Consider the following 17786-nt stretch of genomic DNA (forward strand, 5'->3'; position numbering starts at 1 on the left):
AAAAACTCTGAAGTGAGCCCTGCTGTCTCGGCTGCGATGCCGGACGGCTACTGCGACCAGCTGAGGGTGTCACCAGCATGCAGGGCTTTCCCGCTGTGTGAGACACCCAGGCTTACTCGTTTATCTCCCGACGCAATAAGCTCCCCCTTCCATCATTCACAAGGCCCCAAATGTCCGATGCCGAAGCATCCTTTAGGCTTATTTGCATGCATACGTTGGTCCGGTAGCTCCCGCATAACTTTGGGCTAGTTGTTGACCCCTGGTGAAATCCCGCACCATCTGGACCATCTCCCGAGCCGAGTTAGCCACGTACGCAAAGCAATGACATCGCACTCACACGCCGGGATGGCTGGTTTAGTGGCATTGGGGAAATGAGACGTATGGCACGCATGTTCCCTTTTGACGAACGTACTAGCGATGCAAACACGGCATCTCCAACAGTGAAGTGAATCCCATAGCCTCCCCGAGATCGTCCGCCTTTTGGTCATCGTGCGAGCGAGGAGTTGTGATATCTGTACCGATTCCATGTCCATCAATTCTCCGCGTGTATTCAGATTACTCGGTATACAGCATGCCAGCAACGCTGGCGGAAGTCAGGGTTGATAGAATGCCTGCAAACAAAGCAGACACGGAGACCCGAGAAACGTCTCCGGCGCGTCCAGGGGCGATCTGTGAGAGGACTCCAATCTGAGTACCGAGAGAACCAACATTGCCAAAGCCCTGTTCATGGGTTATTAGTCTCGGTTTGCATTGAAGTGACATTCAGAATATACTTACACAGCAGGCGTAGGTGGCAATGAGCTTGGATCGGGGAGACATGGAAACGTAAGGTTCGACGTTACTCGAGAGGGATCTGAAAGCAAGATATTCGTTCGTGATGATTTTGATCCCGATGAGCTCACCGACGACTCGGAGGTCCTTATTCGGCACCCCAAGACACCAAGCAACTGGGTAAAACACGTAGCCAAGTATTAGCTCCAGAGTCAGTGGCGGGTTGTCGATGCCCAAGTATCTGCCGAACCATCCGAGGAGGCCGTTGACCAAGGCCACGAACGAGATAACGCAGAGTAGAGTGGCCACAATCATACCAGCCACCTTGATGCCGAACCAGGCGCCGTTGGCGAAAGCATGTAGTGCGTTGGCTGCCTTCTCTTCATCATCGGGAACTGTGATGCTGCCGGAGGTAATACTCTCCTCAGTCTCTGGATACCTGAGCTTCGATACTGCAATGCTTGCCGGTATTGACATGATGCATGAGGAGACGAGTATCTGTGCGTTGAGGCCGAGACTTATGTAGCCCACCAGAACGGATCCCGCAATGGTTGCAAACCCGCAGGTCATTACCTGGTGGATCTCGGCGAGGGTCAAGTAGGGCACGAAGGGCTTAATGAGCATGGCCGATTCGCCTTGTCCCACGAAAGGGGTTGCTGTGGCCACCACGGCCTCGGCCCCTGAGACACGGAGGGACCAGAAGAAGAAGACGGCAAATTTACCGATAAACCATTGCAGAAGACCGCAGTGATACAGTAGCTGAACCAGGGATATGAAGAAAATGATGGGCGGTACCACGCCGATGAGGAACCACGTCCGGGTTGGCACTTCGTCGTCGGTCAAGAACTTCAGACCTTCCTTGGCGAACTCCAACAAGGTTCGGGCCATCTCAGATATGAAGGCGAAGATGTCGTAGCCAACACCCGTCTTGAGGACGAAAAGGGCGATAATGAACTGGGTCAGCATCCCGCCGATCACGGTATGCCAGGGAATCTTTCTCCAGTCACGGGAAGTAATGGTGAGTAGGGCAATCAACAGAAGCAGGCCAAAGAGGGAGATGGCTCGGCTTGCGCGCGTGTTTTCTCCAACTTCTTCTGGAATCATGGATCCGACTAGGAAAACGGCCATGGTGAAGGCGGCGGCAATGGGTTGGTGCAGCTTAGTCGGCGTCATGTCGTAGGCTTTGGCGGCAGTATGTTTCCATACATAACGCAAAGGGACCATGGTGGCAGAAGCAGGAAGCCACAAAGTGACTATTCGGATGGTAATGGCGAGATAGACCAGAAAGGGTTTTAGCCAACCCAGACTGTCGGAGCGGTGGAAGATGAGGCCAACAACCCACCACCTAGCCATGTCAATCGATTGATTCTGCGAGATTTCTGTGGGTGGGGTTTTACTTACGCAGTAAATAGCAGCCATATCAGCAAATGGAATAGAAACTTGTACTTATTGTAAAGCTTCTTCAACCTTGCTTTCTTTCTCTGGTTCGAATCTCGCGTGGAGTCGGTCGTATTAGTGCCAATCTCCAGATCACTTCCATCGTTGTCTCTGCTCTTATTTTTGCGAATCTCGCTCTTGTTTTTCGGTATATCAGAACCCAAGTCTATTCCGTCTGAACAGATTCGTGTGTCGTCCGGCTCTTGCTTCTCGGATCTGGCGTCAGCACGGGATAAATCGTCACTCGGCGCTTCTGTTGGGGCTGAATGCATGATATTATATATCGCACCAGCGCGAAGCATCAATGATGTGGCCTTTCACAAATGACTTCTCTTGCTAGGTCTTCATTGAACAAGAGTGGTGGTGGAATTGAGTGTGGCCAGCATACCATGGTCGAGGATGGGACGATGATGCAGAGAGGAAGGGTCAGTGCGAGTCGGACAGCCTAGCAGGATGATGTAATGTTAATCAACCAGTACTAGTGTAGGCCAAGCAAAGATCAACGGCCCATGCGGAGTAAAACCCATCTGCTTTGTTCCAGGATGGAAATGACTCCTTATGGTGTCCGGCGGCAGGTTGCTTATGTATACAAGGTGGAATTCTGAAAATACAGAAGTAAACTTATGACACTTATTCGGCCTTCTGGGTCTCAATTTTACTTGGTTTCGTCGTGGGAACCATGGCCGATGACTTTGGGTTGGTCCAGCATTGTAGCTCGATGGGCACGTGTGACGAGTTTGAACAGCGGGGGCTTGACGCATACATATTTATCAAAGGACTAGCAGCTGCATCTTAACAATGGACAAGCCACTCCAGTTTTGGCCTTTTCTAGGGGATTGGCTACATCATTAGGCTGGCAAACGGAGCCGTGACAGTGACGTTGTTGTCCTGCTGAAACATATGATGTAAAGTTTTGTGTGTTGAGCATTGGGACGAACTAAACAGTCTGCTGACATCACTGAATCTGAACCAAGGAATCCATCCAACCACAGCGTCAGCTAACCTCTAAGGTGATTCTGGCGCTCATTCACCTCCCTTTTGGCCTTGTTCTTGTACCACCCGATGCTAATATCCTCGCCAGAGCCGGGTTAATAAACGTCCTTCGGAACCTGCTGCCGCGAAACTTGCCCCCATGTCGAATCTCTTCGTGGGTATTCTTAATGAAACCCGCCCTTTTTAGTCAGGCCATCCAGTTCCATGAGTCTCCGCTGCTCCCGATACGCTTTGAAGAATGTATCAATGCGGTACGCATCCCCGATATACAAGCATTGTGACCGTATGGGTCTATCCCCTTTTTCCATTTCCTCTTCTTGCGTGTCTTCGCCGTCTTCGCTGTCTTTGTCCATATTTTTGCCGTAGGAGTTTTTTTTTTTGTCGCCAAAAACAAATTAGGCCAGGAGCGTTTCGGTCAGTTGTCGCCATTCATCGACAGGATGATATTGTTGGGTTTAACATCAATATACATCGCGTACCCGTACTCCTTACCATAGGCTAGACAGATCATATTGGGAGGGAGCTCTTCTTCTTCTTCTTTGTCATCTTCCTTCTCTAAACTATTTCCATATTCCTTTTGTTTGGGTAATGAAGATGACGCCTCATTGTCAGTTGATCTATGTATCGCCTTCAACAAACCAGGGCTGATAAACTCTTGTGGGTACGTCTCGCCCATTATGCTGATTTCGCTGGCAAAATTGAAGTATGGGATGTGGCGTACCAGTTCAATGCCCCCGTCAGCCTTTCCTAGGCCGATAAACGATTTCAGCGTGATTTGTGGCCATCCCCTTGGAGGCTGGTAGCGTAGTTTGAATGATCCGTCATCTGAATGAACTCTCAGGACCTTCTAACAGTGGGAAGTGATAGCTGCCACCGTAGCATTATGCGGATGACTTTCGTCATTAGACTTGCCGCCTCGTGACTGATCTGCTGGTCTGAATGGTAACATTGCAAGATGTTGCATGGGAAATAGGACTACAGAAATTTGAGAACAAATTTTTTGTGCTGGTTCAAGCTTGAGAGTGTCATATGCAAGCTTGTGTGAAGATGGGACCCCGTGGAGCGAAGGACATCGGGTAGCTAGCCGTCTGTGAGGTGAGAGTCAATGTAGTTGAAATGTGGAAAACAACATTACGGGGCGCCGAACGGCTATAAATATGGACAGGAGGCGCGATGTGACTAATGACTTACGGGCAGTGATGAGAGCCAAGGCAGGTAGCCTGAATAAGTTCATGGCAAAAACACTTAGTACCAACAGCGTTAGCGAAACACCACAGAGACTGTCCCATGCTGTGTAAGTGCTTTGGGAGTGAGGCCAAATCTTTATGAAGCCCCACCAGCCCTAGGAGATAGAATCCTTACCTCATAAATTAGGAGGCAATGATTGTTGATGATCTGAAAACTTACCTACTATGTATTCGCCAAGTTCAATGTTGTTGGTTTCACCCAGTTGACGCCCCCGCAGCGAACCAACACCAAGTCAGTCCCATCGTCACCCCCAACACAACTCTTAACCTTAATGAGACCCAACTAGCTTCAGCCGGGGGAGCAGCCGTTCAAAAAATACATGGATATTGCCGGAAATGCAGCCAAAATGTAGTTTGGGGCACCATCTTCGCAGGGCTTGGTTGGCTCGGGTGAGTTGCCTCGTATCACATCTTCGTTTACAGTGGATGATGCCGTCGTGTTGAATGTATCAAGGGCTGGTCGGTCAAAAAAGTGTTCTATTTAGGTAGTTCGATAGGCACATGCGACTAGTTGATAGAGCAGTGATTCCCGCGTACTATACTAATCGAACAACTAACAGTCGGGTCTCAACAATACTAACTACCCCGGCTTATGGATTTTTTAAGAGATTGGGCGCATCGTTATGTTGCTCAACGAAGGTAACGACAGAGGCGTCTTTGTCCTGCTCAACAAAAATGATATGAAGTGTAGGTTCAAAATTAAGACGAAACAGTATCTGCTAATATCGCCGAGTTAAAACATAGGACTTTTACTTCATCATATCCATTCAACTGTAAGTCTAATAGCGATGGACAATCTAGACTTCCTATATAGTGGTAGTTCCTTTTAATTGTTTGTTGAGCCATGCGTAGTGATATTATGGCTTGGATTTCACAATGGCGAGGCTTGTATTTGACCGTAAGGGAGGCCTCATCGGCCAGAAACTTGCACACTTGCTCGATGTCTATGGCATAGGTCGAACAGACGAGTGCTCTGGCCCCTATAATTTTTATCGCCCAGCCTTATCCAGGAATTTACCAAGAGACGGAAGTTTGGAAGTTTCATTTGGAACCCCCTCTTTTGCAAAAACTTCCACAATTCAAGAGTGCCATTGGCAGAACTCTATTCCTCCCTGCTTGCATGTGGCTGTAGCTATGGCTTGGCTTTTCGGCGATAGCCGGCGAGTTACTCCCTGTGGGTCGCGCATTCAACCAATCATGCGGCAACATACGCCGATCAAATAGCTGTGGCCAACTCTCCTTACCGGCGTGTGCTTGTACTTCAGGCCCCAGATTTCGGCATCTGAAGCTCCCCCACCTTCACTCATGTCCACCAAACAACGTCAAACCACGATATCTGACAACAAAAACGAAAGAAATCACGGCATCAATTATCCGCCATGGCCTGCGAATCAGGTTGTTGCGGCCCCAAGGACCAGGAGCTTGTCGTGACCAATCCTGAGCCCTTAGTGGCCCCGACTCAATCAGACGGTGAAAGAGACAACTGCTGCGACGATGAAGGTTCTTGTGCTGAACCAGGCGGCACAAAAGATGACACGCGCAACACTAAAACTGAAGAAGAAAAGGACAGCTTGAATGCGTGCTGTGATTCTGACAGCAACCTGAAGAAATCCGAAGTCAAGGACACCTGCCATGAGGGTTGTTGCGCTTCGGCTGGTACAGCTCAGCATGTGGCTGATGAACAAGTCGATGACTCCTGTCCTGCACCAAACAGGGGATTCAAAACGGACGACTTCAATTTAGTCGATGTCTGTTGCACTTCAGACCGCAAAACCGAAGAGGACTGCGTTGAAGGATGCTATGATCCTACTGCCGAGACCCAGGTGGCCAAGACCTGTGGGGCGAATGTAGGTGTCAGTATGGATGATTGCGGTGCGAAGACCACCGCCAAAGAAGACTGCAAGAAAGGGTGCTGCGGCTCTAACAATGAAGCTAAGATGGTCGGTGGCAGCTGTGGAACTAAGAAGAACGACTCCATTGACGACTGTTGTGCCCCCAAACCTCTGCCCGATACTGATTGCAAGGAGGGCTGCTGTGCGACCGTAACTCCTGCTAAGACACAAGAGGAGAAGGTACCGAGCTGTTGTGAGGGGAAGACATCTCCTTGCTGCGACTCAAGTTGCATTGATCGCCTCGCGCTGCGCGAATGCGCCGGTAGGAAGCCATCAACTTCCAACAACAAGAGCAAGAGTAAGTCAACCCATCAAAAGTCAGACCTGTCTTTGCATGGCTAAAATGGTTATAGCCTCCTTTGATACTGGTGACTGCACTGGAGGTAAAGACGGCAAGCCTTGCCGCGGCCATGTTCGCACCATGCGCGAGACTTACCAGTCAAAGCTGGAGGCTTTGGGGTGCATTTGTCGTGCCCTGCTGGCCCTAGGGCAAGAGTCCTGCTGTGCGCCCCGTGAACGCTCATATACCGAAGGGAAGCGGTCTTCAATCAAGTCATCTCGGTCCCGTACTTCAGTCGACTCCTGTTGCGCTTCTGGGGCAAGCAAAACTGCCTGCGGCTCCAAAGTGCGCCCCAGAGTCAGAAGCCCCCGCCAAGCTAGCCCTATACTCAACAGTAGTGGTTGTGCTGATGCTTGTTGTTCGAAACCAAAGGCCCCGAGCCTCGCTGGGTCTTGTGCTGATGCTTGTTGCGTCGGCAAAGAATCAGCAGGTGATGTCGTGGAGCTCTCTACGCAGACGGTCAAGAATTCGACTAATGCCGTTGATCCTGAAAAGGGCATCTCTGGAAGAGAGCATGTCGTTCTCAGCATTACTGGCATGACTTGTACTGGATGCGAGACCAAACTCAGACGAACGTTCGCCACGGTCGGAGCAGTCAAGAACCTCAAGACCAGTCTGGTGCTGGCTCGTGCCGAATTCGACTTGAATTTGAGTGCTGGATCCGTAGTCGACGTCATCAAGCATCTTGAGCGAACTACTGAGTTCAAATGCGAAAAGATCACCAGCCAGGGGTCCAGTATTGACCTCATAGCCCCCGGCTCTCCAGAGGATTTCATTAACCAGCCATGGCCTGAGGGCGTCACCGATATTCGCATTGTTGACAAAACAACCGTTCACGTCGACTTTGACGGCGAGGTAGTTGGAGCCCGCCACCTAGTCGAGAAGGGCTGGAGCACGCCGATGAATCTGGCACCTCTTCGAGCCGATCCAACTTTAGAGGCGGGAAGCAAGCACGTTCGCAACATGGGACTAATTACTATTCTCTCGATCATCCTTACTATTCCTGTACTTGTAATGGCTTGGGCCCCTCTCCCAGAGAGGGAGATCGCTTACGGCTCGTCCTCTTTGGCGCTGGCGACCATCGTACAGGTTGTGATTGCAGGACCATTCTATCCGAAGGCCTTGAAGAGCTTAATCTTTTCAAAGGTCATCGAGATGGACTTGCTGATTGTGCTGAGCACTAGTGCCGCATACATATTTTCCGTTGTTTCCTTTGGGTACCTTGTCTCCCACAAACCCCTTTCGACAGGCGAGTTCTTTGAGACGAGTACGCTACTTGTTACCCTCATCATGGTCGGTCGCTATGTCAGCGCTCTGGCACGCCAAAAAGCTGTCGAATCCATCTCAATTCGATCACTGCAGGTCTCCACAGCACTTATAATAGATGCATCTGGAGAAGAAAAAGAGATCGACGCTCGGCTCCTTCAGTACGGGGATGTTTTCAAGGTCGTCCCAGACTCTCGAGTCCCTACTGACGGTACAATAATATCGGGCTCATCAGACGTAGACGAGTCGATGATGACCGGGGAGTCGAAGACTATTGAAAAGCATGCCGGGTGCTCAGTCATTGCTGGGTCGATCAACGGGGCCGGAACCATCAGCGTTCGTCTGACCCGCCTTCCGGGCGAGAACACTATTAGCAACATCGCCGGAATGGTTGATGAAGCAAAACTATCAAAACCAAAGATCCAAGACGTCGCTGATAGAGTTGCTTCGTACTTCGTCCCGGTGGTTGTAGCGCTGACAATTATCACTTTTTTAACCTGGGTTGCTGTCGGTGTTGCTGTTCGGAAACAATCTGGTTCTGAAGCAACAATCCAGGCCATTACTTACGCTATCACGGTTCTTATCGTCTCTTGCCCATGCGCCATTGGACTTGCGGTACCCATGGTCATTGTAATTGCGAGTGGTGTTGCAGCAGAACGGGGCGTCATCTTCAAATCAGCTGACAGTATTGAGGTTGCCTACAAAACCTCCCATGTCGTATTCGACAAAACTGGAACCATCACCAATGGAAAGTTGGCCGTTGTACAAGAACAATACTTCACAGATGATACGAAGGCAACAAGGGCCCTGCTCCTTGGTCTTGTCGGCAGCATTAAGCATCCCGTATCTGCCGGTGTCGCTGCCCACCTGAAGGCTGTCGGTATCTCGGCCACAGCCGTGTCGGATCCCAAAACCCTAACTGGCAAGGGAGTGGAGGCAATGATTTCTGGGTGTCAACTTCGTGCTGGTAACTCGCGATGGCTCGGTCTTTGTTCTGATCCTAGAGTCGAGCCCATCCTCTCCAAAGGCTATACGGCTTTCTGCTTTACTGTGGATGATTCTCTAGCTGCGGTATTTGGCCTGGAAGACTCCATACGGTCTGATGCTGTTGAGACCATCGCAAAACTGCAGTCCTCCGGGGTCTCAGTCCATATTATTTCGGGTGACGATGATGGTGCTGTTCGAGCCGTTGCAACTCAATTGAGCATCCCGGATGTCAATATTCGCTCCCGTTGCACCCCCGCAGACAAACAAGAATACATACAGCGACTGCTAAGTACCACTGTTTCGAACAATTCGTCCAAAAGCCCGAGCAGTTCAAAGGAGCCAGTCGTTATCTTCTGTGGTGATGGAACCAACGACGCAGTTGCATTGGCCCAGGCCACGATTGGAGTCCACATGAACGAGGGCACCGACGTCGCCAAGTCGGCAGCAGATGTTGTCCTGATGCGGCCCAGCCTAGCTGGTATCCTCACCATTATTTCTATAAGCAAGAAAGCTGTCCACAGGATCGCCTTCAACTTTGGCTGGAGCTTCGTCTACAACCTATTTGCCATTCTTCTAGGGGCTGGCGCGTTTGTCAAAGTGAGAATCCCACCGGAGTTTGCCGGTTTGGGCGAGCTCGCCAGTGTTCTGCCAGTGATTGCCGCTGCAGTTCTCCTGCGTTGGAGCAAGGTTTAGATCTACAAATTTGGTCTAGCAAGATAAGGCAAGAGGCATGCCCAGGAGAGGGCGCACGATGCCGGGAAGGGGCGCTTGAGGTGGTGCGCTGGCAAGCCGATTCAACATCTGCTGCAAGAATGCTGTTCCTTTTTAGGCTTGGATACTATGCTTTCAGTTCTTGCCTTTGCTTGATATGGACCTTTTGCAGGCCGTAAAGTACGACTTGGCGATATTATATTTAAACAGGGATACAAAGTTGCCACTTGAAAAATGATGAAATAAGTTTGGCAACATAATTAAATTTCTTCCCCAGCGTTGAATGACAAATCATGCAGTGAGCCATGCTGTGTAGACACCAGAAGTCCTAGGTTTAAATGCACTGCGTAGAAATTTGATAGGGGTGTTGTCTACATTCCTCAACGCGTCCATCACCCTTTGAAGCCTTTAAATATGACTACACGCGGACGAGAACTAATGGAAACTACAAAGACTAGATTGAGTGTACACACATTTAAATAGCAAATACGTTAGCATAATGTAAATTTATACCAAACCACCATCTCGTTCGAGCTTTAAGTTTCAGAATCCACCTAGACCGTTTGATGAGATCTCAATAAATGGCTTTTTTTGCTTGTTTTCCCCGAAGAGGAGTTTGGCTCTTTGAACTGCACTCAGGGTCGACGGAATAAGCTGACGCAAGATTCTTGGAAGCAGATGATCTGTAAAATTTGCTGCTCGAGATGGATGACTTATATGAAACGCTGCTCCTCGAAGAAGACGAACCCGAAATAGCCGGCGATAATGTTTCCTCCTCGTCAACGAGAAAGCCATGGATCTTTGACACAGCAGATCCCCGGCGGTGTGATCGAGTGGCAGAGCCGTATCCAAACTTGCGGCTAGCCGTTCCCTTGCGGAGCTCGCGGAAACTCATATCCGGGGTTGTTGGTTGTGTAGAAACTATAGTGGCTCGGTTAGTCACATCATTGATCGGTACGAACCGGGCGTCGCAGGAGGAGGATTTACGGTAGCGCGTGCATTCAGCACAACATCCATGGTCACATGTCTTGGCCCCATCGGCGTTCATACCACTGATGTCTTGCATCGACTTGGGCATCGTGCACCAGCCCTGGGTGTTGGGTCCGTGGCCACACTGACAACACGTCCAGCTGCCACTCATGGCTTTGAACTGACAGTTGAGAAGAGGGCAATCTGCATTGCTAGGCTGTGCGTTTGCGTAGTTGAGGTGAGTGCATGGAGTCTCGATACCGGTTTCAAGGTCAATTAGGGCGGAGGGGCAATAGTGCCAGTTGATGGAAGTGTGCGAGCAAGGATGCCAGCGAGGGTGACCGTGACACATCGCGGTTGCTTTCGTACTAAGTGAAATACTTGGAATAAGAGAAACGCCTAGGGTAATATCTGGCGGTAGGATGTGATGAAATCTAAAATAGCAAGCATTTACAAACTGACATTTAACATTCCATGCGGCTTGTAGCATCTTATATAGTGTTTATTGAAGCACTTTGGCCAATGTTCCAGTACAGAATACTCTCATTAGAGAAATACAACATCACAATGATTACGTTTTCATCCATTCTGCCAATTGACGCCTCACTTGGTTTCTTTTCTGCATCTACTGACATGCATTCACTTTTCGCTAACCATATCGAACATCACTACAATTCCACATCTCAACTGTCATTATTTCTGCTTAACTAACAATGAGTCTTGTACAACCATGTCGCAGATCTGAACCAGATTGATTGTCTTTGATAAGTCAATGTCTCGGAGTTGCATATTGGGTGGACGATATGTTCTGAGCATGGTGTTGTGATACTGATGTCAAAGAATGGAAGAACTAGTGTCGGGCGGCCAATGGGATTACCCAGAGATATAGCCAAGAGTATCCGAGATAACCGAGGGCGAATCTAGATGAAGTCCCCGACGGATAGTCGCAGCCTGTGCTACACCGATCCCACCAAGTATTGAATCACGGCGATCGGCACCGTCATCTTTGTATCACACGGCTTGCGCTGGGTCCATGGAATCATTTCTCCACGAGTGGTAAGTTGCATCGGGACCCGATCACGCCTGACCGGTCTCCTGTTTGTTCAGATCTTACTGGCGGTGTGGCAGACATACTGTCATGTATTGGCTGAGAAGGATGGTCTTACGATAATTACGAGATTCATCGGGGATAGATCTTAATCTGAGACTTTCTTTGGCCAATCGGTTGCTTGGAGACCCAAGTCGTCGGGAAACTAGCGGCGTGGGTGACGAGGAGGTGGCTGGATCGAAATGCAGCTGTGCAGGATCTGGGTTGATATTTTACCCCATTAAAACATGCAGGCCTGGTTAAGGAATCAGGGGTTTGATTCTTTTCCGGCAAAATTTTCAAAGCCAGAGTAGCTAGGATAAAGATAGCAATCAAATGTTGTTTAAACAATATGCCATGACAAGCTTGGCGACAGGCAGAACTGACGTGCAACGACAAGAGCAAGAACCATAGGCTCATGATTGGAAGGAAAACAATAGTATATTAATCTATATTCAGCATCAGCCAAAGCTCGCTTCCCATTCTTTCTGGCTATGGATATGGCATCAGGATCGCTGTCAGCTTTTGGCAACTTCACGTTTAAAATAAAATAAAGTTGTCTATCTAGCGCCTAATGTGAAATTATGGGGTTAGCTTAACATTGATTTAGAAATTCATCTTCTGCCGACTTCATTATCATACATGTAAATTGAAGAATTCTCAACATAACTAATTTCTTGTTCTCCCATACTTCTCATAGTTTCTTGTTGTTCGGCTGTCAGAAAGCAGCAGTGCAAGTATTGCAACAGATATGCTCACACCGATACTCGTTTCCATCAATGATCATGACACAACTACACCTGCCGCAGTCATTCCAACCTTTACCGCACCAACAACAGTTCCAGCAACAGTTTCGAGTCTCATAAGGGCAGTTTGCGAGCGGGCATTTTGGCAATGTTTGTTTATCGTAGCCCGGCGGGGGTGGAAAGGGGATGTTTTGCTGAGTGACGTCGCTGCAAGTCTTGCGGTTGGAGGAGTCTCTCCTAGTAGGTAGAAGTGCTTTTGAACAGTAATTGACTTCAGTTTGAATATGCTCGCACGGCAACTTATAAGAGACGATGTTGCACATGGTGTCTTGATCGGAGCTTTCGTAGGTCTTTGGTTTTTAAGGTTGCAAAAATGGAGATTCTTTAGTTGTGGCAAGGCCAACGTAAATGCTGAATTTTGATTTTGAAATTGCGTGTGAATCGGTGTCGGTAAGTTTTTAACTACTCCTGGTCTGCATTTAATATGTTCATGATTATTAGAACTTCTGGAAAGACCCATCAACTATATAATCTAGCTTCCCTGTGGAAACAAAAATGAACAATGGTGCTCAGTAATCTGTCCCCAAAGTCTTAGAATATTGAATGGTGTGAGAAGGTAGCTACGCTGTCAGTTCTTTCCTCCAGCAATCAGGTACCATACTCCTATAGTGATATATCATTTGTGAAAGTCCAGCCGGGCTTTTGGCCTAAATGATAGCTAATTATTTCAATGATCCGTTCAAAAGAACTAATAGTCTGAAAGGCTATTGAAAAAAAAACGTGGCAGCCAGGTCTTTGATATTTTCAAGAGTCGAGTTCGGACGGGTCCAGATCCGGGACACTGTATGGGACTGATTGCCTTCGGAAGCTAGACAGAGAGAGTCATACTACATACAGTAAGTCAGATGATTGAATAATGTGCGTGGAGGGTGCTTCCATTCGGCTAAATTGCGTGATTTATTGCAAAGGCTCCGAAGACATCTTGTCTCTATCTTTCAGTCTTGCGCCAGGTCCAGCCCTCAATAGCCAGCCAAAGTTCCTGAATGTTTAAAAGGGGCGTCTTTAGTCATAGAAATCATCCCTATTGGCTTGTTCCTGTTGCAGTGGCTCACCCAATTCCGAATTCTTGTACCACCCGAGTTCAGCTCTTGGAAACCTGGTCTGGGAGTCTAGATTTAAATGCCACAAGGAAGAGGCCCCCGCATTAGGAATAGGTGATATTAATGCTGCTGACTATGAGGTGCATCAGTTGAAATATGGCGTCTGAAGCTACATGTTTCCGTAAATTGGACATTGTCGTTGTATTTAGAAATTTCAGATATATGGATAACGTCTCGTGTGCTCTTCCCTTTCAGACGGTACACACTATTGGACTGAGCTTACTCCGAAAAGCCTGCACTTCTTGCTATAGTATGATTGTTAAGTGTTAGTGTCAGGCATACAATTTTCGCAGACAGGGTGGTAACAGAAAGTGTCTGGGCTTTTTTTCATCTTGTGTCGACACCATCGTAGTGAGTTGCTGCCCCGGCTGCATTGGCAGCAGATCCAATGGCCATTAAGCTTTTGCAGGCGGCAGTTGCCAGAACTACAGTCGGGTGAAATGAGACAGCCACCGGTAGCGCAAGGGTTGTCGATATCGATGGATTGAACCGGATCATAGAAAACCCTGTCGCAAGGGACCTGGAATATCCCGTCCGAGTCCTTCCCCGCGTCCTTGCAGTACTCGTAATGAACAACATAATCGATGGGTCGAGTACAGGGTTGGACGTGGTGATGATGTAGATAGGAGTAGTTGCACATGATAATTATTTGCCGGGTGAGGGTTTGTAAGGTAACCTGCGAAAAGCAGAGTCACGGGTATGAGGTTTTCTTCGGAATATTCCTCTTGGTGTGAGAGCCTGCACAACTAGAGCAATAAGTATGACTAGGCAGAGTTTGGAAATCGTTCAGGCCTTGGGAAATCGGCAGCTGACCAAATCTTGAGGTCACACAGACCGGTGAGTCTCGGGCAGCGATTGGAAGGGATCCCGTGATTAGAGCGAGCCCTCCAGGGCGGTTGCAGGATCTGACCGAAACAGTTTCGTCGAATTTGATGAGGCTGCCTAATGATTCGGAACAAAATATAAACAACTTTTCCGGCAAACTCGAGTAGTTATCATAAACAGCTTGCATATATGCAAGGTAATGAGTCAAGGCTTAAGAGAGTGTACCTTGATTAGCTGCACACTGATGAGCCTTGTAAATGTCTGTTTGCTATCGGATCTTGATGAAGAATACTGTTTCTGGTGAATTATTTCGAATTTTTCAAGTGCCGCAGGGAAGATATTATACAATTATTATGGAGAATTTTCCCACATATCTCACTCTTGGGCTCCGGAAGTCAGTCTTCCATACCATTTCCTTCGCCCGGGGCTTCATTACAGCTGAACTGAGCATTAATGGCCAGATCTTGTTGAAAGTTGCCTCAATCACCTTGGTGATATGGCAAGACTATCCTTCCAGGCTTCAATAATTGGCCGCCATTGTCAAACCTGGTCGCATCTTTCACTATCCATCCGAAGGAGGGCAGAGCACGTGGCGTTCGCGTGGCTACCGGTCTTGCACCTGCAGGCCCTTGCAACATGGAAGGCCAGTGATATTGTGAGGTCTGAGACATAGGAGAACACATCCATGAGAACACGCGGCTTCACTAGTGCTACGACTTCGTGGTTCATATGAAAGTCACATGAGAAGTGCGTGGCAATAAGCCACGGGCGGAAGCTGGACTGCTCGGCGTCGCATATTCCTTTGGCTACCTCCAGCACTACACTCCATTGTAAGTCTAGATTTCCTGGATCTTGAACTTGTTTGACTGATAAATATTTTTGAATTACTCATCATGATATTCTAAAAGGGTTTTAGAAAACCACTGGTGCGGACAGTGGACCCTAAAACACCGATCTTATGTGCGTTGTGTCCATTGAGTTGATTGATTAATAGTAGGTGCATATCGGTAGGCTACGTTTTGATATGTATATCCCTACCTCTTGAAAGATGTTGTCTAATTTGAAAAACGAAATCAGCAACGTACAATCTCGCTCAGACATCGTCAGTTGCTGGAGATTCGTGAGTATATGCACCTCACCAATGGTTAGGAAGACATTTTGCAACACATTTTAAGCCAAGAGAATGCAATTCATACATATAAAACCATTGTAGCGACACTATTTCTTAATTGCAGAATAAGCAATATTTTGCATTGTAACCATGATAAAATTATTCAAAAAGCAATGCGGGTGTTTAGTAATTTCCACTAATGTCTCGAAGGTGATACAAAAGTACAATCTTTCAGTTCAAGATTTCTCTACTCACGGCCGTACGCAGTTAACTTTGTTGCTTTGATGCTGCTTGTGCGCCAGCAACTCTTCTTATGTTAGCATTGGTCCCATCTAAGTTACCTCAAGTACTCCGTTGAACTCTGCAGAACAGAGCACGGGAAAATCGCGATGCATATTTACGATGCTTTATATAAATAATAGTAAAGCTAAAGGATAGAATATGCGCACTGAGTTGGTGCGTAGTGTATTCTAGGTCCCATGCCCGCCATATCACCCTGGATTGAGTTCTCTCATCCAAGCAGATGATGCCAAAATGAAGAAGGCCGCATGTGGAAGATTCAACCCGAGACTAGTGCGCTACTTCGAGGAAGACCTGGTTGCTTTTGAAGCAAGTCTTTCACAATATTATTAGGCAGATAATCAGTCTCCAGACAGCTTCTCTACACCTATTTGCTTCAGGGAGTCGCACTGCATGTAGCCATCGTAGATGTGTCTGCTGACGGCCAACTCGTATGAAGGGATGATTGGAGTGTTGATAGGCTGAATTTTAAGTTTTCTATTCCTATAAATTGCCCCGAGAAGCTGAAAGCCCAACCTCCCGTGGCTGGATGCCTGAAGTATGCAAAGTAGTTAGCTCAAATGTGGCCTTATTTTCTCCATGCTTTGATCTACGGACAAATATTTGACTATTCCGATCGGGCTTGAAGAGATCCAGCCCCTGGCACATGTTAGACATACTGTCGGAGCTAATAGCCAAGTTGGGAACCCATGCCGGAGATACATCATACCACGGCACACCTGTCCACTTGGACTACGATGCGGCTGTAGTCCGCCGCTGGTCGGTAGTACAGAGATGATTCAGAGCCCGGGGCTCAATTCAAATGAGACGAAAGAACTTCCTAATTCGGACATGTATCTGTCTTTTGAGAGAGACAGACATGCAATTGTTGAGTTTAAACTCCGTAGCCACGCTGTAATGTACTATTCGATAGCTTCAAATTTGGAGTTAAACAAAAGCTTACGGCCGGTCGACGAGAACTTGCCGCTTGGTACACATTAACCACCCATGAACAGCAAACAGGTTTGAGGCTTGCATACGCACTGTAGTACGAGGGTATGGTGCTTATCGTGGCTCATTTTGTGGACCAAGCAAATGGTCTAGGCCTGAAGCCATGGGCACATCTTCCTATCAATGCGCAACCTGTGACAAAAACCTCATTCAAGACTTGGATTTCTAGCCAACGGTGTCATGTTCGTGGTAAGTAACAATACTAGGCATGCATGCGTGGAACTACTCTAGAAAGGACAGTATAATTCAGCGAGTTCCATATCTCTTTAGCATCTACTCTCCAAGTTGCAATGCTTTCCACGGCGTCTGATAAGTAAAATCTACCCGTTACAACGAATTTTATACAACTGGTGGATTTGCCGTTGAAGTCTCTAGTTTCGGCCTATTTTTCGATCCTGAGATCGAGTCAGGGCAAAGCATGTCGGTGACATCATATAAGCATCATATATCCATCAATGTATGAATTATCCAGTGCCCTACAATATGATATCAGTCATTAAAATCGTGTGTTTCTTTCGATGTGGCGACTGTTGAATCACCATCCCTGCCGGTATTTCTTCTGTTCACTTTCTAGTTAACAACCAATACACCTGTAACAGCAACGTGAATAGGGGTAGATGTTAGGGGCTCTTCCATGGTTTGAATGCTTTATTTAACAATTTACCCAATTGGTTGCATCAAGTGTTATATCAGTCGCAAGCAGCTCCGGCAAATGCTGACATTCTTCGTGACTGCTACCAGCGCCACACCAAAATCCTTCCCAGGTCCGGCGACAAGCAAGCCACAGCTGGGCTTAGTATCTCCGCCCGAAGGTATCTCGTTTAGCCCGAGTTCTCACGATATAAGAGCCTGTGTAGCTTCAAGTCCCATGTCTCGAATGAATCCTTACTATTGCCAAGCTCTGATTCCCAGAAGCAAATGCCGACCGGATGGGAAGCAGCGTGGGATGTGGAA

General features: G+C 47.9%; 2 protein-coding genes across 2 annotated transcripts; one reads left to right on the forward strand and one right to left on the reverse strand.

Moving 5' to 3' along the window:
* Nucleotides 1-555: 555 nt before the first annotated feature.
* On the reverse strand, nt 556-2124 carry EsH8_IX_001019 (NupC/NupG family nucleoside CNT transporter; the record flags this gene model as incomplete). The annotated part of the gene is made up of 2 exons (XM_083267355.1): nt 556-720; nt 778-2124. 2 exons carry the CDS (start codon nt 2122-2124, stop codon nt 556-558), a joined length of 1512 nt encoding a protein of 503 aa, XP_083130920.1.
* A 3703-nt stretch (nt 2125-5827) lies between these two features.
* Nucleotides 5828-9626, forward strand: EsH8_IX_001020 (cation-transporting P-type ATPase PCA1; the record flags this gene model as incomplete). Its single annotated transcript, XM_083267356.1, has 2 exons — nt 5828-6638; nt 6694-9626. 2 exons carry the CDS (start codon nt 5828-5830, stop codon nt 9624-9626), a joined length of 3744 nt encoding a protein of 1247 aa, XP_083130921.1.
* Between the last annotated feature and the right edge of the window lie 8160 nt (nt 9627-17786).

This window comes from Colletotrichum jinshuiense, chromosome 9 (assembly GCF_051148585.1).
Source record: "Colletotrichum jinshuiense chromosome 9, complete sequence".
NCBI classification, from domain to species: domain Eukaryota; kingdom Fungi; phylum Ascomycota; class Sordariomycetes; order Glomerellales; family Glomerellaceae; genus Colletotrichum; species Colletotrichum jinshuiense.